A 24,048-nucleotide genomic window follows, 5' to 3' on the forward strand; every position below is an offset into this window, starting at 1 on the left:
CTCGAGAAGCTGGGCCCCAGACCCCAACGAAGACGCGGAACTGAGAACGAGGCATTTTATTGAGGATCCCACAAAGCCACAGGGCCTTCCGAGATGGGAGGGTGTGGCCACAGACTACATGCGGGCGACATCACACCCGTCACACACACCAGTCCACACGTGAGACCCACGCCAGGCACGTGACGTCGCACACGCACTCACATGGGCATCTCGCACATTCCCTGATGAAGCATTTTCCACATGTAACCTGTGCTGTGGGTGGGGCTGAAGACCAGCTCTGAAGGGGGGTGGTTGGGGTACAGGGGAGCTAGGCACAACACCAACGGCTACAGTCCCGTCAAGCACAGACTGGCCACTTGCTCGTCGGTGACTCGCGTCACACATACAGGCCGACACTCAAACGTGGCACACGTGGGGTCGCACTGGTCACTGTGCTGTGCGGGTGGCGACTGGTGGCCCCCCGGTGAGCGACAAACCACCGCCCTGAAGCCCTGCTTCCCCCTCTTCCCTCACCTGGGAGCCCCAGAAAGGGCAGGGGCACTCGGGGCTCCCGACTGCCCCTCCCCATTTCTAGGCATCCAGGCCCAGGCCAGTGAGGGTCTGAGGGTTCCGGGACCCCTCCCCCAGCACTCAGGGACAAGCTCCGGGCTGTACAGTGCTGAACACAGTCTCTTGAGGAGTGCCTCTTGCTGGCTCCCGCCTCCAGCCGCGGCTCCAGGCCCTGGGGGGCGGGGGGGGCGGGGGGGGCGGGCGGCGCACGCGAAGACCGTCACCGCCCGAGGCCCCGCAGGTTCTCTACACGCCGCCGGGGCCCTCTGGGGTCCTGCGGGCGGAGAGAGGGTTCGGCCGGCGCAGGCGCGCGGGATCCCGTCCCCCCCACGGCCTGCCCACTCCCGGAGACGACGCCGTCCCGCCCCCACCCCGGGACCCGGGCCCGCGCCCTGACGGCCCCACTCACGCCGCCGGTGCCCGGGACGACGCGGGCCCAGGGCTGCGGCCCGGGTCTGCCGACGCGAGGCCCGCGTTCAGATGCTCGTGCTCTTCTGGCGGCTGGCGCGGGAGGGGGGGGGGTCGGGGTGAGGGTGGGGTGGGGGGACACCCGCCGGTCACCAGGGTGCGGTCGGCGCAGGCCCCGCCCCAGCCCGGCCCCGCCCCCACCTGCTCGCGCAGACGCAGCTGCTCGTCCTGGATGTACCGCTGCAGCGCCAGGTACACGAACTTGTACTGCGCCTCGGTCTGCACCATCCCCGAGCGCTGCCGTCGCACCAGCTGGATCGTCTTGGGCACATCGATGTCGCAGTCCAGACCTGGGCACGAGCGCGCGCGCTCAGGGCGGAACGGGGCGGGGCGGGGCGGGGGGGGGGGCGGCGGGGTAGACGGGGGGGGGGGGGGGGGGGGGGGGGGCCGGCGCCGGGGAGGCGGGGTAGCCGGGAGGAGAGGGCCTAGATAGGAGGGGCTGGCCTGCGGGAGGGGGCCGCGCGGCTCACCCTGCCTGCGGATGATGTCCACCAGGATGTCAATCACGATGATGGTGCCAGTGCGTCCGATGCCGGCGCTGTGGGGACGGACCAGGAGGCCTGGGAAGAGGTTAGGGGAGAAGGCCGCGGCCCCGCCTCGGGTGGCACCTGCGTTGCCCGCCCACCCCATCCCCGATCGCACCTGCAATGCACCACCATGGGTCCGGCCCCTGGCATGCTGTTCTGTGCCCTGTTCACTTGGTCCAGGAAGTCGAGGACGCCGGCCGGCTCGGCCGGGACCCCGTGGTCTGGCCAACTGAAGTACTGGTAGTGCTTCACTGTGCGCGGTGGCTCCCCCTGGGCAGGGCGGGCTGGTGAGTGCCAGCCAGGCCAGAATGAGCAGTTCCCAGGCGGGGCCGGGCCACAGGGTCAGAGTGGCACTGCCGTGACCTCCGCACCCCCCAGGGCACGAGCTGGGAGGAGGCGGGGATTGCCATAAGGAGTGACCAGCAGGGTCAAGGCTGAGCAGAAAGGGTTGGGAGGGAAATAGGGAATTCAGGGCGTGGGGGCCCTCAGATGGCCCCAGGTGGCTCAGGCCCCTAGGGGAAGGAAGGGGGTGTGATGGGGTGAGGGAGCAAGTTTCAGGGACAACGACCTCCATTTGGGAAGAACCAAAGGGATGGTTAGACATAAGGGACGGGGTGGGGCATGGGAAGGGATCTGTGCCTGACACGAAAATAGGTACCACTGGCATATGAAGGGCACTGAACCTGCTCAGTTGGCGCAGGGAAAGACTGGGGAGGGCGAGGCGGTGTGGGTGTGAGGCCACCCTGGAGCCGGGCACCTGGGACCAGCGGCCTAAGGTTGAGATTGTGGCCTGCCTGTGAACACTGCCCAGTAGAGCCCGGGCCAGGACTGTGCCCACTGGGTTGAGGGATATGAATACCCCCAAGGCCGATGGGCTTGGATGGAGCCACATGGGTGGGTGGGTTTTCTCTCCCAGCACAGGGCTCACCCCCAGCGCAGACCTGGGGACTTCCTGACCACTGTGACCCTGGCCCCGCATATCTTGTGGCCCTCTAGGCTCACCTGATCTGGCCGCCACACCTGCAGTTCCCGCACACAGTAGCCCTGGGCCTGGTGCTCAGCCAAGTTGCAGACACACACACGGCCATGTTCTTGGCGGCCATGCAGCTCTGGCCAGTATCGGAAACATTTGTTCTGGGAGGGAGGGTGCATTGCATCGGCTGTGCTGGAAGGCCACCTGCGCCCTTGCCCCTGTGCCCTGTGGGGACTCATGCATGCACATGCATCCGCAGGGTCTTTCCAGAGTGGTCCGCCACTCCCCCCAGCTTCCCAAAGGCTGCAGGAGAAGAGAGGCTGGGCCAGCCACCACACGAACACATGGTGGGGACAGGGCTGTCAAACCCAAGCTCATACCCGGCCTCGCTCCACCTCCCTTGTGGCCATGACAATGACACGTGTGTTCTCCTGGTGCACCATCGCCCAGAAGGCCGCCACTGTGGTCTGCAGACAGCCCTGGGTAGCGATGTATACCTTGCCCTGTCCATGGCCTGGCTTCTCTTCTGGATCACTCTGTAAGGGGATGGGGGCCAGGTGTCTGCAGTTTCCAGGATTTAAAGTGCCAGAGGACGATGCAAGTCTATGCAAACGATGTGCAAAGTAGCCGCAGGTGGCTCACACACAGCCCCTCCTGCCCTAGGTGAGGGAGGAGCTCAGGACCAATATTTAGTCCGGCCCACTCCGAGGACTCCTTGGAAACCACCACAGTCCCTCTCCAACAATGTCTACTGTCCCGTCAGGGTCCATGGATCGTTCCTGGGCCCGCCAGAAAGAGCTCCAGGTTCATAATAGGGGGATGGGGTGACTGGTGTGTCCACACATGGCTCAGGATGTCTGTCGGATCCATGCAAGACTACGCACACAGCCGGCCACACACACCTGTCTCTCGCACACCCACCCTGATGTAGTTGGCGTTGATGTAGTTGGCTCCAGGCACGCTGTCGTCCACGTCATGCAGGGTGACACGGGTGGTATCAACTGGGAAGGGGAAGATACTGCTCGGGTCTCCGGGGGGGGGGGGGGATGGACCCACCTGCCTCCTTGCCTGCTGACCGCATGGTGAGCAGGAGGAGGGAGGAAGGAGCCCTGAATGTGCAAGAGGGAAAAAGTCACACCGGTGGTGGGAAGTGACATCCGGCCTCAACCTCCCCAGGGCCCCTCCTTGCCGGATGGGCCCCACATGGAGTGGATGGAGCTCTGGCCCCGAACGAAGCCCCCGCCCCTGGCCCTCACATGGAAGGATGTTCTTGTAGCGATTCTTGGCTTTGTTCTCCAGCCGCTGTCCCTCCTTCCGGGGATACAGGAGCTGGCATTCCTGCTGCTGCAGCATCTGGGTGGGGGGGGGGGGGCAGAAGCTTCAGCCTGCTGCCCCACCCTCCCCAGAGCCTTCAGTGACTGACCTACCTCCCCTCTGCTGGCCCTCACCCCAGCACCAAAGGACGGGAGTCCGTGGGAGAGTGGGCGGTGGGGAGAGGGGCGGGCACCTCAAACTCCTCCCAGAAGCCCTGCTTGGCCTTCTCGCCGGCGTCAGTGGCCCCGGTGAGCTCCTGTACTCGGCTCTCGATGCTTGCGGCATTGATCCTCGTGGCCTTGAGGGGCTGGCACGGAGAGGCCTGCGTCCAGGCTTCGCAGGGTCCAGCAGACCCCACAGCGCCCCCCAGGGGCGGCTGCTCTGGCCCCAGATCGGCCACCCTGCCCTCGGCACTGGCTAGCATCCTTTCTCCTGGGCACCGCTGCCCCTGGGGCCCTCCCACCCCAGGGGTGCAGCTCGCTCCGGATCCTAAGGGTCATGTGCCTTGGGGCGTACCTGCTTGAGGTGCACCACGACCCCCGACTTCTCCACCATGGGGTTCTTCTTGTGGCACTCCACCAGGTCCCTGAGAGTGTCGAACCGTTCCCCACCTCCCACGTCATACGTGCCGTCTGGCTGTAGGGGCAGCAATGAGGGGCCCGGCCGCTGCCCGCCTCCCGAGTCACACCCCTACCTCACCCCTGCTGCCACCTCCCACCTGGAAGCGGATCATGATGTGTGTGACCCGCGGCCGGCGGTCTGCCTTGTCCAGCGGCTGCGTGAGCACCGACAGCACGAAGTCCCCGGGTTTGCTCCGACTCTCCCGCACCAGGAAGGTGCCTGGACGTCCTTTTTCCATCAGCAGCTGCTCGGCCTCCTGTCCAGACAGGTGCCCATGGTACCACCTGGCCAGGTGGAGGTGGGAAGGAGTGCAGGTGAGACTGGAGGCCATGGCCTGGCCAGGTGAGGGGACACGGACCCACCTGCAGCCAGAAGGCTCCGAGCCAGAACACAGACACAGGGACAGACAGACAGACCCACTCAGACTTCAAGGGCCCCGGCAGGACACCTGCCCTGCCCAGCTCACCTCACCCTACCAGTACACCTCACCCTACCCGGGAGAAGGCAGGAGTCAAGACAGGTGGGCTCTGCGGGGCCCAGGGTGGCCACCAGGTGGCAGCCTGGTCCCCAGCAAGGAGGGGCAGGGCCACCTTCCCAGACCCGCTCCATGCCCCCTCCCTGGCAGATGCAGCCTCTTCAGGCCTCAGCAGGGCAGGCAGGGAAACTGAGGCTGGAGAAAACTGCCCACGTGAGTCACCAGCCAGAGGGAAGGTACAAGACTGGCAACAGGGCTCCTGCTGTCCACTCCCACCCCTGCAGCGAGTGCCCAGAACCCCAGGGGACACTCCCTCAACTTTGCTGCAGCTGTGCCCAAGCCTGAGCCTGAGCCGTGGAGGGCAGAGGACGCCCGGGGGCCATGCCCAGCACACCCCGCGCCCCTCGGACACGCACACGTTCACAAACATGCAGATGCCTGCCGCTCACCGCTCAGATGTGGGGTCCCGGCAGCCCAGTGGGTGCCGGAGCTCGACGGGGGCCCCGCTACGCTCGCGGAGCAGCCCCCCGTGCTGGCCTGTGTGGTGCTGCACCAGCTCGGCCAGCGTCGCAAACTTCTCCCCTCCGTAGAGGCCATAGTAGTCCCCCGTGTTTTGGATCTTGATGTGTGTCACCTCATCATGGCGCCTGGAAGGGTGGGCGCACCAATCACTGCTGTGGGGGGGGGGGTCTGTCCCCACAACCCCCTTCTTCCCATCACCGCCCTCAGTTTCCAGAACAGTCCCTGAGCTTTTCCAGCCCTGACATCTCTGCCTGTGTGCTCTTCCTCCATCAGGAACAGCCAAGGACAGGCCCCTCCGTGTCCAGCTAGGGTGGGGGCCCCACCATGGGGGGTGGACACCCCACCCCCGCTGCCTCCTCCCCACCGTGCAGTCAGGACTGGCCTTGCAGACCATAGGCCTGATTCTGCCTTGGCCTGGAGGCAGATGCTAAAACAGCCCTCCGCAAGGGGCTCTGCCTCACCCCAGACCACCTGCCTAGGGGCTCCAGCTGACTGGGGACAGGGCCCTCAAGATGGCTTTCCCAGGGTCACAGCATGTGATGCTATCAGGGAAGCCCCTGGAGGGAGAACCTCAGTCTCTCCGAGGTGGAGGAAGTCCATCCTGAGGGCTGGCATCATGACGCCTGCTGCCTCAGTTTTAGCAGAGAAACTGGAAGATCTAGAGGCCTTCTGGAAGCCTCCCCCCACCCCCCCAGCCCTGATCACCACTCTGCTGGTTGCAGCCCTTTCCCATTCCTCCTCCCTACGCAGTGGCCCTTTCATGGCCTCCAGCCAGACCCCCTGTGGGCAGCATTTGCGAGCATCCCCAGGACACGGGATCATAATCAGGGCCACCGAGGCCCCTGTCCAGCATGCCAGACCCCTCAGAGGGCAGGAGGGAGGTCCTGACAACTCTCTACCTCACCGGGCCCTTCTAAATGACTCCCTCCTGCTCAGAAGCCATCTGGTCAGGAATGCCAGACTTCCACCCACCCCTTGCCAAACCGTTGGCTCCCACCTCCCGACAAGACCCGGATTCTTGGGTGTCCAGCCCCCAGCAGGGATCCTTACTGCCCAGGATGATGCCCAACACCCCTCTGGGAAGAGAGGGAGACTGATCCCCACCTGCCCCCCAGCTGAGGGTGTTCAGATGGCTGAGGCTCCTGGAGCCTCAGGCCCATTCACACCTGGCCGTAGCACCCACCCACCTTCACCCACCTGACAGACAGTGTGAAGGCCCCTGGGCAGCTCTTGCTGGGTCTTGCCAGGAAGCTCCCGTGCTGGCCCCTGGACAGGAGCAGCCTCTCTGCTTCAACTCCACTGATGTTGGGGTGAAACCACCTGGCACGAGGACCACAAGTTGGTGATCCCAGAGAGCTGGGGTGACACTAACATTCCGGCCGCCCCCCCCCCCGTCCCCCAAAATCCCGGCCCACATCCAACCTCCACCCACGGTGCCTGTTTTGGCCCCCCTGCTCGAAACCCGCATGGGTAATGACCACAGGGCCTGAGGCCTGTGTGGAAGGAGGTGGGGCTATGGGGTCCTAGGGACACAAATGGGCAGACCCCTGCAGCTGGGGTGGGGTGGGACAGACACCCTCCAGCACCTGCACACAGCTACCATTAGGAACCTCGCCTCAAACTCTGTGTCTGGTCCCTCCGGCCTTGCCAGGGCATCCCAGCTAGGCCAGAGGCACTTGGGGTGCTCCAGTGTCACCCAGGGCTTCCTTCCTGCCCTCACAGCCCATCAACAGACCCTGTTCGCTCCACTCCTTCCGGTGTGGTGTTGGCTACCACCTCCCAAGGGGCACCGGCCGCAGCCCCAGGAACCGCGCCGTAATGTGTTAGTCGCTTAGTCAGCCCTCCCGACCACCCTTGTCCCCCGCCCCAGAACAAAAGCACAGCCTACAGGCTCAGGTCTACCTTCCACCCTGACCCCTCTCCCCAGCCCTAGCTCCTCACTCACGTGAGGTCATTGACCACAGGGCCTTTATACTAGCTGTTCTCTGCTCCCTTGGCCCACATCCATATGGCTGAGGACTCCTCTCATTTCTCATCCTTTATTTTATTTTGCTTTATCTTTCTTCATAGTTTTTGTCACCTTCTGACACATGATATATTTATTGGTTTACTGTCTATCTCCCACTTAAGGATTTAAGCTCCAAAGGGCAGAAACTGTTCTGTGCAGTGCTGTATCCCAGGGGCGTAAACAGTGCCTGGGTATTAGTGACTGTACTTGAATTAAGAAGTGAATGAATACGTGGGGCGCCTGGGTGGCTCAGTCGGTTGAGCGTCTGACTTCGGCTCAAGTCACGATCTCACGGTTCGGTTCATGAGTTCGAGCCCTGCGTCGGGCTCTGTGCCGACAGCTCAGAACCTGGAGGCTGTTTCGGATTCTGTGTCTCCCTCTCTCTGCCCCTCCCCCACTCGTGCTCGGTCTCTCAAAAATAAACAAACATTTTAAAAAATTTAAAAAAAAGAAGTGAATGAATACGTAAACGGATGGTGGGGGCGTGGGTGGATGGATGGGCTTCACTCGAGAGAAGGGCCTGGGCAGCTGCAGGTCAGGTCAGGAGCTGTCTTCCTTCTGCCAACCGTGGGGCCCGATACAGACGGAGGCAGGTGTTGGTAAAGGACTAGAGGTGAGGGGGAGTGTAGGCTGAGAGGGACCCCGCCTCTGCCCCCCGCCCTGCCTCCCGGGACTGTCCTCCTTCACAGCCTCTGCCATGAAGTGGGGGACAGGCCAGGAGGGCCCTCACTCAGGGCTGTGCATAAGCCCGTGTCCAGGGTCAGAACTGCTGTGTTCTTTGCCCTCGTAGCTTTTGCTTCCCTGTTACGGCAGGAATTTCGGGCCCAGGTTTAGATCTGACCCAACAATAGGAGCAACGATGGTCCTGCCCTGTGGAGGCTTTTCTACAATGGAAATCAGACCACGCGTCTAAAGCTGCAGGACCCTTCTCCTCTGGGCTCTTCTCGTCCATCAGGCTTCCTTTCACTCCTGCCTTCGGGGCCCGTCCTGACGCCTCCAAGGAGCTGTCTGTGTGCACAGTTTGCACGGGCGTGCCCAGCACAGCAGCCTACAGCACGCTGAAATGTGAATGTAAATGGATGAAAATTCAGCAAAGTCAAGACCCGGTTCCTCAGTCACACGGCCACATTTCACTGCTCAGGGCCACGTGTGGCTTCGGAGACCATTGACAGCGGTAGGAGAGACTTCCCTTGCTCTGTGCTGCTCTCCACCGTCCGCCCTTGCCTGAGTTTGCCCTCCAGCCCTACTGAGACCTCAGCATCGAGGGTGCCCATCGGGCTCGGGGACCTGTGGTCGGGCCTCAGTCCTCAGCAGCATTTGACTGACACGGGCACCCTGCCTCCTTCTAGAAACGTGTTCTCCGCTCCCCCCTCGTTTTCTGCCTCACCTGGCCAGGACCCTTTGCTGGGCCCTCCTCTTTCTGACCCGTCGATGTCAGAGCTCCCCACCTGTGCCCTGCGTGTGCCTACGCATCCGTGCGCCTTCTACACCTCCAGCCCCACGCGGGCTCATAGGTACTTCTCCCCTCGGCATCTCTACTTGGAAGCGTAGCCACATTTCTATCTTAACATTTGCAAAACTGAAAACTCCTGGCCATGCCCACAAGCCCCTGTTCTTTTACGTGGTGCTCACTCAGTGAAGGGAGCCGCCACCCCTCACAGCTCAGGTCACCAACCCGCAGCCCCTCCGTGCTCTCTTCCCCAGAGCCCTCTTGTCCTACCTCCCAAACGCTCCCAGAACCAACCACCCCTGCTGGGCACGGCTCACCGTCTCTGCATTTTACTGCAGCCCCCACCACTGTCCTACCTTCTACACAGGACATCTGTTAACAGCCCATGGGCACCTCTACACTTTTGTGTCAGCCTTGTCTTCACTGAGGGCAGGCTCAGTTCTGACCTTGATGGCTCCCCAGGGTCCATGTGTTGGTTCAGAGAGGCCCGGGAGCTCAGGTGGCCTGCCTGGGGCCACCCAGCCTGAGCAACACTCCTGTTTTCACTCTCCCTGGGGAATGGGGGTTACCGCTGTCCAGGCACTTCCTGAGCACATTCTGAGCATAGCGTTTTGAGTTCTCCCTGACATGGGTTTGTAGGGGAGCCAGACCTGGGGGCAATTTTTGGTCAAGTGGTCCAGCAGGTGAGGCTGCCAGGGAAGGCTTCCTAGAAGAGGAGATGCCACATGGTGACCTCCAGAGCCCATCACAGGAGAGTGGGCAAGGCCACCGGGAAGAGGGCAATGGCTTTGTGCTGTCGCCGGACCCGTGATGAGATACTGTGGAGGCGGGGGGGACCCGAGCCCAGAAGAAAGCTTCCAACCACCCCTCCACCCTGGACCACCTACTCTGCTGAACCACATCCTGTGCCCAGATGCCCGCTGCCCCTGGCCACAGGAGCCTCAGATTCCAGTCCAAGATGGGCAGTGCCCAGAGTGTGGGGACAGGGGCGGAGGGTGGAGGCCCAGAGTCAAAGCCACAGAGAGGGGTGCAGGGTACCTTGTTGTCCTTTCAGGGACTCTCAGTCATACTTTCCACTGCCCTCTCTTCCCCACAAACTGCCGCTGGGCATATCAGGTGGAAATCTCCAGGGGCGGGGCGTCCTGAGAGGTTGCAGCCACTCACACCACGGCCCTCCAGAATCCCAGGCTGAGGCAGGGCCTCACATCCCCCAACCAAGCCTCGAGGTGGAGCTGACACCCAGGAGGCCAGGAGGCTTGCTGGCCCCGGCTGAGGGGGAGGGAGGAGGTGGGGAGGCTACAGGTCCCCATCTCCGAGTCCCATACCCTCTCTGTGCCAGGGCCCAGGGTCACCTCTGTGCCAAAGCGCTCCCTGCTCTGTGATGGGTCAGTGACTCAGCTCTGCCCTGGTGACATGTCCTTGCAGGCCCAGGGAAGGGGGGCAAGCAGGGTGAGCAAGGCATACTGGGCTCCCAACAGGTCTAATGGCTCGGACTCCTCAAGGCCCAGCCGAGCCCCGTCAGTGCTCTGGAGCCCAGGGAAGCCCGTGTCACCCAACGGATCAGCCTGAACCCAGACAGGGCACTGGCTGGTCTGCCTCCCCGTGTGGCCTTCCTCCAACCTTGGAACCCTGGAAGGCACACGAACAGCCTGTCAACACGCCTACACACACGATACAGCGGCTGGACACTCCTGCAGGGCAGATGCTGTTGCGATGGTGGGGAATACACAGGCCAGTGGAGGATTCTGGGTTAGAATTGCAGGCCTCAGGACCCCAGAGCACGGGCAATAATCCTTCTCCTTCTCCCTGCTCCCAGCGCCCCATCCTCAGACCCTGACCCTTCTGGTCCAAGAGGAAACTGAACCAAGGTCCACCCTGTCTATATAGAACTAAATTAACCAGAGATGCACCTTCTTCTCCAACTCCTAGAACAGAGGGTAAGCCTGAGGGGTGTAGCAGGCCCCCACCCCACTGTAGGATCCGGCCCCCTCCCAGGCATCAGTACCAATGTACCTGCACCCAGTTCTGCCCCACAGCACTAGAAGCCCCTGAGTGAGCAGAGCTGACAGAGGTGCCCATTGGCTCACAAGCCAGAGGGTGACTGGAAGGGGACACGAGGTGGAGTTGGGCACGGGGGGATAGATCTTACTTGGGTTTTAGTCAGATCTGCCCAGGCCTGACAGGGGTGTGCAAGGGGCCCAGGGGCCAGAGGAGTGACAATCCAGATGGTCGCCACAGGGTGGGGCAGACAGGGGTTGGCAAGGGCGGGCAGAGCCCTACTCGGGGCTTTCCCAGGCTGGAGCCTGTGACACAGACTGGGCCTTCTCTGAGCACCAGAACTTGTCTGGAGAACAATTAAGAGTGAGGCTGAGGTGAGTCTGAGAGGTCATTCCAACCAGACCTCAAAACCTCCTCCTCCCTCAATTTGGGCTATTATCACAGAGCTTTGGAGCTGACAAGTTCCGATTTCCACTACTCCTGAGCCTATGACCTTGATGGAGGCCTCTGTGCCTGGCTGCTTCCTAACCACATCCCTCATAGGGATCCCGGGACCCTCATCACTGAGGCACTGCTGGTGGGAGCTGTGGGGAGGCAGTGGCGTCCGCCTTGGGCCAAGGATCTTGCTCAGGCAGAGAGATACCCTTGGACCCTGAAGCCCAGACCTTGTCCAGCCCCTCATTGATCTAGGGAGTCACGCAGGGTCCTAGCACGACCCCTCTTGTGACCTCTGGCCTCACCCAGCCCCTAGTGATATGTGTTTCACACCTGTATGACCCCCCACTCACATCCACATGCACGCTAGAGTCTGAGCTCACATGCGTGTGTGCACACACCCAGATAGCAGGGATCCAGCAGAAAGGGCAGGAAGTGCCCAGTTCCTGTCACATTTCCCATTTTCCCTCTCCACGGAGGCAGGAAGCTGGCTTGACCTGCGGCCGCTTAGGCTCTCGAATCCCTTCTGCGAAGCTTGCCCCCTAAACCCGGCCCCAGGAGGGTCTAGAGCAAAGACGAGCCTCTCCAGGGGGAGCTGGTCCTTACAGTTAGGCAGGGTCAAGGGACCGAGTCTAGAGCAGGGGAAACTAGACCCTGCAGGACCCCTCAGTGCTACTGCCCTGGGTTTCAGGCCTGGGGAAGGAAGAGGTAGCCCCCACCTGGCAGAAAACAGCTCCGATGGCCCAAACAGAGCCAGGAGCTGGGCAGAGTCTACACCTGCCGCCCATTCTAGGCTCCAACCACTGTTACCCACCACCTGCAGGGCATGCTCTGTTCCCTAGAGTTAGGGTACCTCTGACCTTCACCCAGGCCCAGCCCCTCACCTCCCATTAAGAAAGAGTCCTTTCATTTGCCTGGGTGAGGCCCAGCCTCAAGGGCCTGGCAGTGGAGAGAGGCTGCGCCAGGAGGTCAGGCCTGGGGACATATCACCGCTAACCCGTCGGTGCCCGTCGGACCCAAAGCACATCTCCAGGGGTCGCGGCGTCAAGCCACCTAGCGGCCCTGGCTCACCTGCGCGAGGTCATGTCTGCTCCACGCTGGGCGCTTGGCGGGTCTAGGCGGCCGCGCCCTCGGGCCGCTTCAAGAAGGCCCCGCCCCCAGGAGCCCCGCCCACTCGGAGCCCAGTCCCTGAGCTTCCTTAAAGGCGCCACGCCCACACGTCTCTCGCGCTTGGGAGAAGTTGGGATAAAAGCAAAAGTTTTCGAGGGCGCCCAACTTCAGCACCAGGGGATTCACGCGGGAGTCCCGGGCTCGGAGGGCGAGGGAGCCGGGCGGCAGGGGTCCGAGTGGCCCCCAGCCTGGCCAGCCGTCTCCGCCGCTCTGCGACAGCGGATCAGTCCCGGCCCCCGCGTGTCCCAGAACCCGCAGACCTTTCCTGCCTTGCCTCCTTAATGGGGGGGGGGGGGGGGGGGATGTGCTCCCCTCATGGGGAGTGGGGGGAGGGGACTCGGAGCCAGAGGAGGAGACCCCTGAAGTGTTGAGGTGGAGGATGGGTTACCGGATCCACTGTGATAACCGCATCTTCCTCTAACCCCTCCTACGAAACGGGGCTTCCCTCGCCCCCCTCCACCTCTGCCACTCGCACCAGGCAGTCTCCGCACGTCCTAAGTGATGCTGACACCCCCTTCACCTCAGAGCCTTTGCTTCTGCTACAGCTGCCCCCTGTCTGCTTGTTTCTTGCCCCCACTGGCCAAACCACCTTTCATAAGCCTCTCGCGGGGGAGCACCACCCTAATTTACCTGGGCTCTCAACCTTGAGATTCCCTCCTTCGGAATTTTGGGGCCCTCTCCTGTTCAACTCCCCTCTGCCACCTTTTCAGGAGTGGTACACCAAGGCATGGAAACTTCTGCAGCTTCCAACCCCTGATCCTAGATCCCTACGCACCAATGTGGAGAGCAGGTCAGCTCTGGCTACCGAGCTTCCTCTCCCACTCACCCAGGCCCCCTCACCTGGCCACCTGCGGGTCCTGACCCTCAGCAGCAGTTACCCTGAGAGCCCCCTCCTTCTGGAAGCATCAGCTCCCAGACACTCTTGGTCTTCCCGGCCTCACCGGCCCACCTTCTCCCCTCACTCGACGCCCAGAGCAGTCCACCTGCTCCCTTATGTGCTGGACTTCAGTTCAGCACCCCTCCCACCTGGTACTACATGGCTTCCTGGGCTCCATTCAGGTGGCTCTCAGCTCCTCAAGCCCGGCCCCTCCACATGAAATCAGGGTGGTGTCCACCCAGGCGCCCTAGGGCCTCCATCAGTGTCCCCTGCCCAGCCCAGCCCAGGCCTATCCACTCTTCTCCCAAATCCCTCTCTTCTCTTTTTTAGAGAGAGTGCGAGAGCGAGAGCATGCGTGCGTGTGTGGGGGAAGGACAGCGGAAGAAAGAAAGAATTTCAAGCAGGCTCCGTGCTGTCAGGACAGAGCCCAATGTGGGACTCGATCCCATGACCCTGGGATCATGACCTGAGCTGAAATCAAGAGTCAGATGCTTGGGGGCACCTGTGTGGCTCAGTTAGTTAAGCGTCCAACTCTTGTTTATGGCTCAGGTCATGATCTCACGGTTTGTGAGTTCGAGCCCCTCGGCGGGCTCCAGCAGGACAGTGTGGAGCCTGCTTGAGATTCTCTCTCTGTCTCCCTCTCTCTGCCCCTCCCTCCCTCTCTCTCTCTCTCTCTCTCTCTCAAAAAAAGTTAAAAAGAGTCAGATACTCAACCAACTGAGCTACCCAGGTGCCTCACCCCTCTTCTTTTTATTAGTACTTGGGACCCAGCACTCTCTCACACATCAGGAGCCCTTCTCATGAAGTCCGAGCAACTCCGGCTCAAACCCCCCCAAGATCTGTCCTGTCCATCTTCGCCTGTTCCTACCAGCTTGGCTGTTGGCCTCACGGTCCTGCATGTGTGGCCTCCAGCTATCTGGGCTGGCCCTGCACTTTCTCTTTCCACCTCAGGCCTTTACACCCTTGCTCCAGCAACTTGCTCATCCTCAGGCCAGGGTCTGAGCACCAGGCCTCCTGGAACTTTCACGGAGCCCCAGGTTAGTCCCGCCCTCCTTTCCTCCATCTCACCTGCCAATCCCTCCCTAGCACTGGGGGTTTAGGGCTTCCCTCCCCTCCATCCCCAGTACCTGACAGGTGACCAGGTGATGGGAACACAGCATCTACTCCATACACATCTCCTGAACAAAACAGCGAAAGAATAACGGATGAAAATGTGAATGCCCAAGGGCTAATAGGTCACCCGGGTCCTGTGTGTATGGGTATTTTTCCAACGGCTGCCCTCCCTCCTGAGCCAGTGGAAAGGGCAGCTTGCCCCACCCACCCATCCTGGCTGACCCCCAGGCCCCCCTCCTTCCCTCCCCACCTACCCTGCCCCTCCACCCCGTTGCCCCTCTCCTCACAGTCCTCCTTCCCATCCTGTGCTCACAGACGCATGCACGTAGATGACATGTGCAAATATGCACACACACGCGCACACACGGGGGTTGCTGCCCGCAAGGTGTCCCATCCAAGGCTGGCCTCCATGCCCCTACCCCCACCATAACCAGCACTCTGTGAAAACCAGCCCTGATCCCCAGTGCATGGCACCCCCCTTCATCCAGAGCCTCCTAAGAGAACTTGCAGCCTGTGCTATACCATACAGTTGAATGAGAAGCCATGGGACGGAAGCCAGCCAGGCGGGTCATCACCAGGCCAGGCAGGGCTCAGGACAGTGTCTGGTGTGGACAGATGCCAGCAATTCTTTTAAAGTGTTCAGACTTTAATTCACGGTGATTGACACAGACACAGACACAGACTGGAGTTAGTAACATGACACAGTCCCAGATGTGGGGGTGTTGGGGCTGCTACCCCCACGGAGGGGAGGGTGGGGGGGACAGGCAGGACGTGGCGTAACGTTGCAGTTTTTTCTGCTGCCTCTACACCCGCCCCTTGGCCTTGGTCAGACATTCGGCCGACCCCCGGTCATTCTTGGACAATGACAACTACCCTCACGCCAGAACCTGAGAGGGAGTTTGCTGTGTGGAGTCCTCAGCCGCCCTTGGGCCAGGACAGGAAGAACGATGGCCCTGTCACTCCAAGTGTCAAATAAAATCAATGCATAAAGGTTGGTGGTCAGGCCCGAACATCCATCCTTGAGAGGGGGATGCCGGCTGCCCAAACGAGCAGGCAGTGGACATCAACCACATCACACAGCGGTCCTGCTCCCTCTCAGGACTCCTCATGGGACCTGGGGTATCAGGGAGGGGACACAGCTATGTCCAGGGTGGCCGGATGGACAGGCAGGCCAACTAAGGGCCAAGGTGCCCTGACCAGGCCTGGGCTTGGCCTCTGCTCTCCAGCACTCTGGGACTGGCGGACACGGCTGGAAGGAAGGGTACAATATACAGCCCCAACAGTAACATTGCTTCTAAGTCACAGTATTGGCACAGGAGGCCTGGGAGGGGCCGGTCTGCGCTCGAGGCTAGCCCCGGCCTACCGCACACGCCAAGGGCAGGAGCAGCTCAAGTGGGAACCGAGGAGGCCCCTGAGGGCTTGCAAGGAGGAACGGCCCCCTCAAGCCCCAGCAGCGCCTTCCTGCTCTGGGGACACAGGCCCGGCCCAGGTGGACACACAGGGGAGGCACAGCACGAGGGGCCGGGACACGGTGGCCCGAGGTGGAGAGGCACGTCCTGAGACTAGCGCTGGAGTCAAGCCCTCCACGCTGCCTGCACCACCTCCCCCTGCAAGTCCCTTGACACGGAGTTTGCCTCTGTAGCTTGTCTGTCTGGATGGGAGGGAGGCCGGTCCAGCAGTCCCTCTGGCCAACATACAGGCAAGAAAACCATATCAAAAAAGCAATGAGTTTACAAAAATAGAAAATAATGACAGCAGGGCGGCTGGTGGGCTGTGGCGTATGTTTCACGGGGCGGCACAGGCCCGAAGCCCCGGCTTGGTGACAGCATCTTCCAGCAGGTGCAGCGGGCGCTGGCCCACCACTACATCCCGGAGGCAGCCCACAAAGCCTGTGCTGTAGGCTTTGGGCAGGGCCTGGCCCATGGGCGGCTTCTCCAGGCCACCTGCAAGAAGACAGAGGGAAGGCCACCCGACTGTGACACGGGGATGGGCAATCTGGGACGCTAGCCAGCAGACAGACCCACGGGTACTGAAAAGGACAGGTGAGCTACCTGAGGCCTGTCAGTGCCCTGGGGGGCCACGTGGCCAGGAGGCTGGAGCATTTCTCCTGGCCCCATAACCGCCCAGGGCCTAAGACAAGAGGGGACAGGACTATCCCAGCCAGTGGGTCGGCTGTCCTGGATGGGTGACTCAGATGGCACTGAGTTGCCAGCCCCAAGGGATGAGGTCTTCCCTCAGATTCTGAGACCCCTGGGTACCCCTTCCCTGGCCTCCCCCAAAACACTCACCCAGCCACAGGGCTCCGTCTGTGTCTAGCTGTGTGGCACCCAGCGGGGAAGAGCCAGTCACAGGGGCCTCATTGCCCACCTGGAGGGATCCTTCCCTCTGTTCCCTGGGGGTGTGGTGGGGTGAGGCCCTCAGGTGGTTCCAGAGGGCACACCCTGCCACCCCTAGATCCTGAGCCCCCAAATCCCTCTCGCCAGAAGCCCTGCCCCGGGCCCGCTGCCGTCACCCCTGGGGGCCAGAATGGGTGGCACCGATCCCCAGGAGCGCACCCTGTGGCTAGCGCAGGGGAGCCTCCTGTGGGTTAAACTTTGCTAAAGGGACGGCCAGGCTCAGGCTGTATGGACAGGTCTCCAAACAGCGTCTGGGTAGAGCAGGGACTCTCTTTTCAGATCAGGGGTTCCCTGGCCATAACTGCCTCTCCCGTGTGTTCCGGTCCCTCCCCCCATCACTGGCAGTGACCTCGGGTGAGTTAGCCCTGCCCCCACCTCAAGCCTGTGCCCTGGCTACAAGCGACTGGGTGCGCCCTGGCCGGGCAAGTCCAGGCAGCGCCCGCCACTATTCCTGGCGCGCCCCGGGCTTCTCACTGACCTGTGTGCCCTGACCCGCAACCAGCGGTTGGTGTTGACCGGCACGGTGGAACGCAGCACCACGGGCTGGGAGCCCAAGTCGTAGGTCAGCTGCAGGCGCCCATCCACGATGGCCAGAGCGACGTAGTCAGCCCGCTCTGTGGCCTTCCCGCTCCACAGCACCAGCCCCTGTGTGGCCTCTGTGCGTAGGCTCAGCTCAAAGTGGTTGCTGCGCACTGCCTTCTCACTGCGGGGCAGAAGGCTGGTCAGCGCCTCCGGGAGGGCATCCTGGGGTGGGACGGGGGAGGCGGGAGGGCAAGGGCCATGACAGCAGCTGTGATGAGACCGGGGAGACCGGACGGGCAGGCAGGCGGGCAACCACACGGAACAGACAGGCCGAGAGACGGATGGTAGGGGATGTGGCCGGACAGGCAGACACACAAACAGAGGAGCAAGGTGGACAGACAGCGGGGGTTGGGATGTCACTGCTCACCTGGGGAGGGCCCCGGAATCCGGAGCTTCAGGACTTAGAAGCCAGAAGAGAGGGGAAGCAGGTGAGCAAGGGACAGACAGGTTGTAGCGCAGGGTCGGCGGGGGGGGGGGGGGGGGGGGTTGTGTGGGGCGACCTGGAAGCCCCGCCCCACGTCCCCTTCCCAGCAATGGAGAGTGAGAGAGCCCGCACGCGCGGAAGATACACGGGACCCCAGGGAATCGGCTCTCCCACCACAGAGCCGGGGCAGTGACATGTGGGTACACGTGGGGCTGGCGGGCATGACCCAGGCCAAAGATCGACGGGTGAGGCATGGGGTGGCGTGGAATGAAGACCGAGGGCTCACCCGCCTGGGAGAGGCCTTTGTCCAAACACACGTGACATACACACGCCACACACGGACCCGTGTGCATCCACATACTCAGACACACAGGTATTCTGATGCGCACACACACGTGCACACTCTGCTGGGGCCCTCTGTCAAGGGCAGTGGCTGCTGGGGTGGACGTGGTGACTGGGCTTCAGCACAGGTCCCGGGAATGGGGATCTTCCCACTGCCAAGCTAGGGAACTAACCCTTCCATGGCACGAACGGCAGCCCAACCCCACTCTCCTCCACCAGGGTGGAAAGTTTCGCGCTTGCCCTCAGTGGGGGTGGGGCAAGGGGCATGCTGCCAATGGATGAGGAACTGAGAATGGGTGAGAGTGAAGGCGGGGATGGGGGCCAAGGTGCTACTTACGCTGGGATCTCATTGGTCAGCTCGCTTGGAAACAAAGAGACAGAGGTGGTGAGAAAGGAGGGTGGAGGAAGGTGGTGGGTGGCCGAGTCGACGGGGGGGAGGTGGAGGCGCCGCTGGGCCTTCCCCTCTTGGCCACAAAGCTGAGGGTGACTGTGGAGGGTCTGGGCATCTTACCCAGCACCGCACGCACAGATAGGACCTGACACACAACAGAGGGCAGAGGAGGTGCCCAGCTCCCGGGCGGCACGTTACCTCTCGGTCACGGCATTGAGATATTCAACGTAGGTTTGTCCGTCGAAGGCTAGGGCATCCAGATCCCCTGCCGACTTCTCAATCAGCCCTGAGAGATAGTCGGGGTGAGGGTCACCTCGGGCGGGGCTCCACCCCACCCAGCCTCAGCTAAGCGCCAAGCAGCGCTCACCCTTCTCGCAGTGAAGCCCCGAGAAGCCCCCGGGACACAGGCACTCATAGGAGGCCTCCCGAGGGAGGCAGGAGGCCCCATTGAGGCAGGGGTGGCCCGAGGCCTGGGTACAAGGGTGGTGTGTGAAAGACGAGACGTCCACTGCCCGCAGCACGTGCTCCTGGGTCAGCAGCTGGTGGCCTTTCAGGGAGACCTAGGGAGATAAGAGGCGGAGAACCTCCGTCCTGCCGGGTGTCCTCCCTACCATGGCAGCCCCTGCCCCGGGACAGAGGCAACTCTGGGATGGGTGGGCCCTTCCTCACGACGCCACCACCCCTGCCCCTGCCCCACGCACCAGCTGGATGACGCCGTCAAAGCCGGAGGACACTGCAGCTGCCCGGGCCAGCTTGCTGAAATCAGGAGCCCCTCCGACATAGAGCGGCTCCTTCAGGTTGAGGACTGTGTGTGGCACCTGAGGGGAGGTGCTGGCTGAGGGAGCTCACTGGGCAGAGACAGGGACGCTAAGCCCCAGATCAGCAGCCCCGCCGGCCCGCAGTGATCCGCCCCCCCTCGCCCGCCAGCCCACCTAGGAGGCAGTTAATCACACAAACGCGGCCGATGTGGGGACTTAGTGGGGGTAGGGGCTACTCTAGAAGGTGAATGAGCAGGATGAGAGCAGAGACCAGTACCTTGCGGGACTTCTGGTGTCCGAAGAGCAGGGTGGGGGTTGCAGAGCAAGGGCCAGAGAGCAGTGAGGGCAGAAAGAAGACAGACAGACAGAGGCACAGGACAGACGGGGGAGAAAACAGTTCAGTGAGAGCCAGCTGTGGGGTGGGGGCTGCCATGCCTCCCAGGAGGAGGAGGAAGAAGGAGGCAGGGGTGTTGGTGGTGGGAGGTCCGTGGCCCCGGGGACACTCACCGGGGACTCCCCCAGCACTCGGGGCCCGTCACTGACACGCATGGCGCCCTTGCGGCCACTGCGCTCCAGTGAGACCCTGGTCCAGGTGTCCAGGGCCACTGGCTCCTTGCTCCTGGTGAGGAGGGGGTACCGTGAGCGGGCTCTGGGCCCTGCCAGCCCGCCCACTCAGGAGCCTGAGTGACACTGCCGAGTGTCCCCAGTCTCACCCCCACGCCCACCCAAGAGGATGCACCTGATGACCGCTGCCCCCTTGCCCAGGTCATAGCGGAACTCCAGGAATCGATCATGCAACGCCAGTGACACAAAGTCCCCCTTGCCATCCGTCTTCTGCCCATTGTAGAGGAGCAAGCCACTGGGGCCACGGGCCAGGAACACCACGTCCAGCGCCATCTTCTCCCTGGGGTCACGCAGGGTCAGGTGGGGGCGTCTCAATGGCTGGACGGGGTTGGCGGGACGCTTCCCCCTCGTCCACCCCTTCCGTCCCTACTGACCCTAGATCTCGCGCAAACGTATGCAGGCCTTCCAGCTCCAGGTAGGAGAAGCCGCTGAAGTCAGCCAGGAAGGGCCGGGGATAATCCTGCTTGGAGACTGTGCAAGACAAGAGAGCAGTCACACAGGGGGCTGGGCCCTGACCCCCGGGGTTCCCTGGAACCCCACTGATCTATGCGCCCCAGGCCTAACTCAAGCCCTAGCGCTAGCCTGACCTCCGATCCTAACCCCAAACCGAACCCACACCCTAATGCTCAATCCAAAACCCCTCCTCCTCACCCTCCTCCCAGCCCTGACAGCCCAGTGCTCCCACCTGTCTGACAGAGGGCGCCCCCTCGTCCCTGGGGGCATTCGCACTGGGCCTCGCCCCCAGGCAGCACACGGCAAGGGGCTGCCCCGTGGCAAGGGTTCGGCTCACAGGGGTTCTCGCCATCACTACAGGTTGCACCTGGAAGGAGACAGGAAGGGGTCCCAGGAGACTTGAACCCTTGCCCACAGACACACAGCTGTGCCCCCTGCCCCAGCACCCGGCCCAGGCTCCACCCTCACCACAGCGGCCGGGTGGGCACTGACAAGGGAACACACCAGCCTGCAGTCCCTGGCACAGGGCCCTACGGAGGCAGGGGTGGTCCCTGCACTCACCCACACCAGAGCTTCGGGTTACTGTCCCCTGCCAGCTGCTGAGTTCCAACCGCTGATTGTTGATGTCCAGCAGGCGGATACAGCCCTTGAGGCCAACGCTGACGGAGGTCCTTTCGAGCACCCTGCCGCCAGGATGAGGGTCAGGCGTCAGAGGCCAGAGACCAAAGGCATCCTCCCTCACAGCCCCCTGTGACACTGCCCCCCGCCCCCCAGTCAGCCAGGATCCCCAGCCCCAGCCCCTTTGATGTTCACAAGATGGCTAGTCCCACAAAGAGGACAGAACCAAGAAGTGGGTTGAGGGTCAAGGCTCAAGGAAGAAGGTCAGGGCCAGCCTAGCCCCTCCTTAGTGGTAACACAGCAGCCAGCAGGACCATCCCTGGTCGTCAGGGATGCCACCCCAGGGGTGACAGAATCAGGATCAGGATCAAATCAGGGTCATTGCCATCATCCACGCTCACCCTTCCACCCACAAGAGTCAAGGGTCAGGACCAAGGTCAGGGCTCCAGGATCAGGGGCACCCCACCCTCCTTGATGCTCACACGGAAGCCTGGTCCGCTGGGACGCCGCCCACAAAGAGGTCTGTGTCCAGGTTGAGACCATCCGTACCACTGGGGCTGTGGCCCACAACAGGGGTCTCACCATCCACTGAGAGGGTACCCCGGCGCCAGTGCCGAGACAGCTCCAAGCGATGCCAGCGGCCAGGCTCTACAGGCACTGAGCTGGTCAGTACCGCGGGCCCCGAACCTGTGTCGAACCTGGGGGATGGGAGCAGGCGGTCAGCACAGCGAAAAGGAGTCAGGTCCACTGCTCAACCTCAGCCTCCCGCCCTAACCCTGAGCCGCCTCACCTCCAGTCCTGACCACCCCCGCCCCAGTATGCCCTGGCCCTGATCCCACCCCGGCCTAGGCAGCCCTGCGTGCTCACCTGAGCTGCACGCGGCCCCCCAGCAACGTCAGTGACAGGAAGTCCTTGCCCCGGGCGTTGCCATTGTAGAGCAGCAGCCCCTGTGGCTCCCACGTCCGGAACTCGAGCGCCAGGCGCAGTGTGTGGTAGGCACGGAGGGTGGGGAAGGCCAGGAAGGAGTGGCCTCCGAAGGCTGGCAGTGAGGGCTGCAGTGCTGCAGGGGGACGGGGAGGGACCGGCTGCAGGGTGCAGGAGACCCTGGCCCCACCCTGCGTGTTCCTCCAACTGGAGATCCCCAGCCCTGTCCCCGGCTCAGGGGTGCCTAGCCCCCAACTCCTGACGGTGGCTTGGTGCAGCCCCGACCCTTGCCCCTTGCCTCTCTCCAGTGTGAATGACCCTTACCCTTCTCGCAGGTGTCTCCCCTCCTGCCCACTGGGCAGCTACAGGTGAAGCCTCCACCTGAGTCTTGGTCCTGGCAGGTCCCTCCGTGGAGGCAGGGCTGGGAGTCACAGGGCCTTGGTGGCGGCTGGGTGCCTGGGGGCAAGGGCCGGCGTCCAGGCACATGACGGGGGGCAGTGGTGGGGAGCTGGCGTGTCGTGGGCAGGGCTGTGGTCCTGCCAACAGGCCGGCTTGTGTGACTGGGGTAGAGGGCCCTCTGGGTCACAGCAGAAGGCAGGTGGGCCACGGTGGTGGCCCTGGCCGTGGCGGCGGCAGGTGTAGCTCCCGTGGTGGCTCCCGTGAAGAACGCAGGAAACCAGTCTGAGGGTTACGGAGACTGTCAGGATACCCAGAAGGCAGAGCACAGGGAGGGCCAGCAGGGACAAGGGTCCTCGGGGTCGCAGGGGATGACAGGACAGGCAAGCCACAGCACTTGGCCAGACTGGGCACTCACCAAAGTCCATGAAGCGCACGTGCTCCTGCAGTGGCCGCCTGACCCCCAGGGACCGGCGCCTAGAGGCCTGTATCTGCCGGAGCAGGGCCTGGCCCACGTCGGGCGCCCTAAAGGTCGTGGCTGAGAAGGAGGGGACACTGAGCACGGTGGAGCCCCACACAGTGCCCCTATTGTCTCCTGGGAGGGCCCAGGGTAGGGAACTCACCAGGATCAAAGTGCACGTCCACAATGGCTCGGACTGAGCTGCCAGGCCCCAGGTCCCGCAGGCGGACACTTCGGAAGTCCTTCTTAACGTCTGAGTTCCGGAAGAGGTCATCCAGCTGTGGGTGCGGAGCGGGTGAAGGCTCCGGGGAGCTGCCCAGGCCGGGTTGTCAGGCCCTCTCGCTGCAGCCCGTCTCTGGGTCTGTCCCGGGAGGGAAGTGCAGCCCTGCTCTGTGGGCCCCATACGTACTGTGCTCTCGATACTCCTAGCGGTCTCCCCAAAAAGCTCTGACTTGGGGTCAGCCATCTCCGGTGTATAGAACAGCTCTTGCCCCTCGACTCCCTCAAGCTCCAGCACACCCTGGAACGCCTTGGTGGCTGTGGAGGAGGGGGCAGTGAGGCCCTGCCTGGCCTCTGAGCTGGCCACGGGCACAGGCCCCAGCAGCAAGCCACACGGGGTGCAGGGCAGGTGGTGGTTAGTCAGATGATCATGAGGTTAGTGGGGACCCAGGGCAGGGCTGGCATCAGTTACCAGGCAGACTTCTTGGAGCAGTGCCCGAGGCCGGCTTGCAATAGGAAAGAAGTTAGCCACAGGGTCCTAGGCACCCACACGTGCGTGAGGGCCGAGGCCACACGTGTGCATGCCTACACCGAATCCCCGAGACCACGCACGTGTGTGTGCCAAGACCAGAAGACTATAAACCCTGAGGGCCCACCTGCTGGACAGGCCTCCTGTCTGCGGTGGGGGGAGACAGCATTCCTGGCTGTGTCCAGGCCACCATTCACGTTCCACCCCAGCCCCCGGCTACCCACTCACCAGGACAGTTGGAACCTTCTGTGTCCAGCGAGGGCGTCTTGCCATCCGAGCAGCAGCCCAAAGGTGAGTTGTAGCAAGAAGCCCTCTCTAGGGGTGGCCCAGGGGTCACAGCGCTGCCACCTTCAGGGGGCTCGAGTCCTGGGAAAGGACAGTCTAAGCCTAGCCCCAGGGGTGGCCCTCCTGGGCGCTGTCCCCCACATCCCT

At 62.7% G+C, this 24,048-nt stretch overlaps 2 protein-coding genes across 8 annotated transcripts in view; both read right to left on the minus strand.

Annotated features, from left to right (window-relative positions):
• Positions 1 to 41: 41 nt before the first annotated feature.
• LOC109273906 (tyrosine-protein phosphatase non-receptor type 11-like) lies at positions 42 to 12,484 on the minus strand. Of its 2 annotated transcripts, XM_053899133.1 has the most exons (15): positions 12,412 to 12,484; positions 6,647 to 6,769; positions 5,377 to 5,574; positions 4,550 to 4,736; positions 4,348 to 4,467; positions 4,025 to 4,138; positions 3,774 to 3,870; positions 3,439 to 3,518; positions 2,898 to 3,053; positions 2,547 to 2,678; positions 1,660 to 1,814; positions 1,488 to 1,555; positions 1,159 to 1,307; positions 959 to 1,050; positions 42 to 823 (listed from the first exon to the last, which is right to left on the minus strand). In XM_053899133.1, the coding sequence occupies exons 1-15, from the start codon at positions 12,423 to 12,425 to the stop codon at positions 796 to 798; spliced, it is 1,713 nt and encodes a 570-aa protein (XP_053755108.1). In that variant the 5' UTR covers positions 12,426 to 12,484; the 3' UTR covers positions 42 to 795. The 2 variants fall into 2 exon arrangements, with proteins under 2 accessions (XP_053755108.1, XP_053755109.1); XM_053899134.1 differs by lacking the exon at positions 4,025 to 4,138.
• Positions 12,485 to 15,125: 2,641 nt separating this feature from the next.
• Positions 15,126 to 24,048, minus strand: part of AGRN (agrin) — a 34,548-nt gene continuing 25,625 nt past the window's right edge. For 4 of the 6 annotated variants that reach the window (XM_053899136.1, XM_053899135.1, XM_019461006.2 and 1 more), the window contains 19 exons: positions 23,845 to 23,982; positions 23,278 to 23,405; positions 23,032 to 23,146; positions 22,827 to 22,946; positions 22,337 to 22,693; positions 21,956 to 22,148; positions 21,571 to 21,786; positions 21,032 to 21,153; positions 20,703 to 20,837; positions 20,392 to 20,488; positions 20,133 to 20,297; positions 19,901 to 20,012; positions 19,671 to 19,682; positions 19,337 to 19,453; positions 19,003 to 19,195; positions 18,834 to 18,921; positions 17,375 to 17,599; positions 16,789 to 16,892; positions 15,126 to 16,443 (listed from right to left, as the gene is read on the minus strand). In XM_053899136.1, coding sequence (XP_053755111.1) covers positions 16,286 to 16,443; positions 16,789 to 16,892; positions 17,375 to 17,599; positions 18,834 to 18,921; positions 19,003 to 19,195; positions 19,337 to 19,453; positions 19,671 to 19,682; positions 19,901 to 20,012; positions 20,133 to 20,297; positions 20,392 to 20,488; positions 20,703 to 20,837; positions 21,032 to 21,153; positions 21,571 to 21,786; positions 21,956 to 22,148; positions 22,337 to 22,693; positions 22,827 to 22,946; positions 23,032 to 23,146; positions 23,278 to 23,405; positions 23,845 to 23,982 — 2,795 coding nt within the window. In that variant the 3' untranslated portion in view covers positions 15,126 to 16,285. Of the gene's footprint in view, positions 16,444 to 16,788; positions 16,893 to 17,374; positions 17,600 to 17,632; positions 17,879 to 18,833; positions 18,922 to 19,002; positions 19,196 to 19,336; positions 19,454 to 19,670; positions 19,683 to 19,900; positions 20,013 to 20,132; positions 20,298 to 20,391; positions 20,489 to 20,702; positions 20,838 to 21,031; positions 21,154 to 21,570; positions 21,787 to 21,955; positions 22,149 to 22,336; positions 22,694 to 22,826; positions 22,947 to 23,031; positions 23,147 to 23,277; positions 23,406 to 23,844; positions 23,983 to 24,048 lie in introns of those variants that run through there. The other 2 variants (XM_019461005.2, XM_053899137.1) reach the window with 2 other exon arrangements.

Source organism: Panthera pardus, unplaced genomic scaffold, assembly GCF_024362965.1.
Source record: "Panthera pardus isolate Hobbes unplaced genomic scaffold, ASM2436296v1 HiC_scaffold_11, whole genome shotgun sequence".
Lineage (NCBI taxonomy): Eukaryota > Metazoa > Chordata > Mammalia > Carnivora > Felidae > Panthera > Panthera pardus.

Excerpts from the sequence above, each read along its gene's own strand:
- LOC109273906 (XM_053899133.1), bottom strand. Across the intron at positions 1,556-1,659 it reads CCCATGGTGGTGCATTGCAG|CGCCGGCATCGGACGCACTG; the intron begins GTGCGATCGGGG and ends CCGTCCCCACAG. Across the intron at positions 1,051-1,158 it reads AGCTGCGTCTGCGCGAGCAG|CCGCCAGAAGAGCACGAGCA; the intron begins GTGGGGGCGGGG and ends CTCCCGCGCCAG.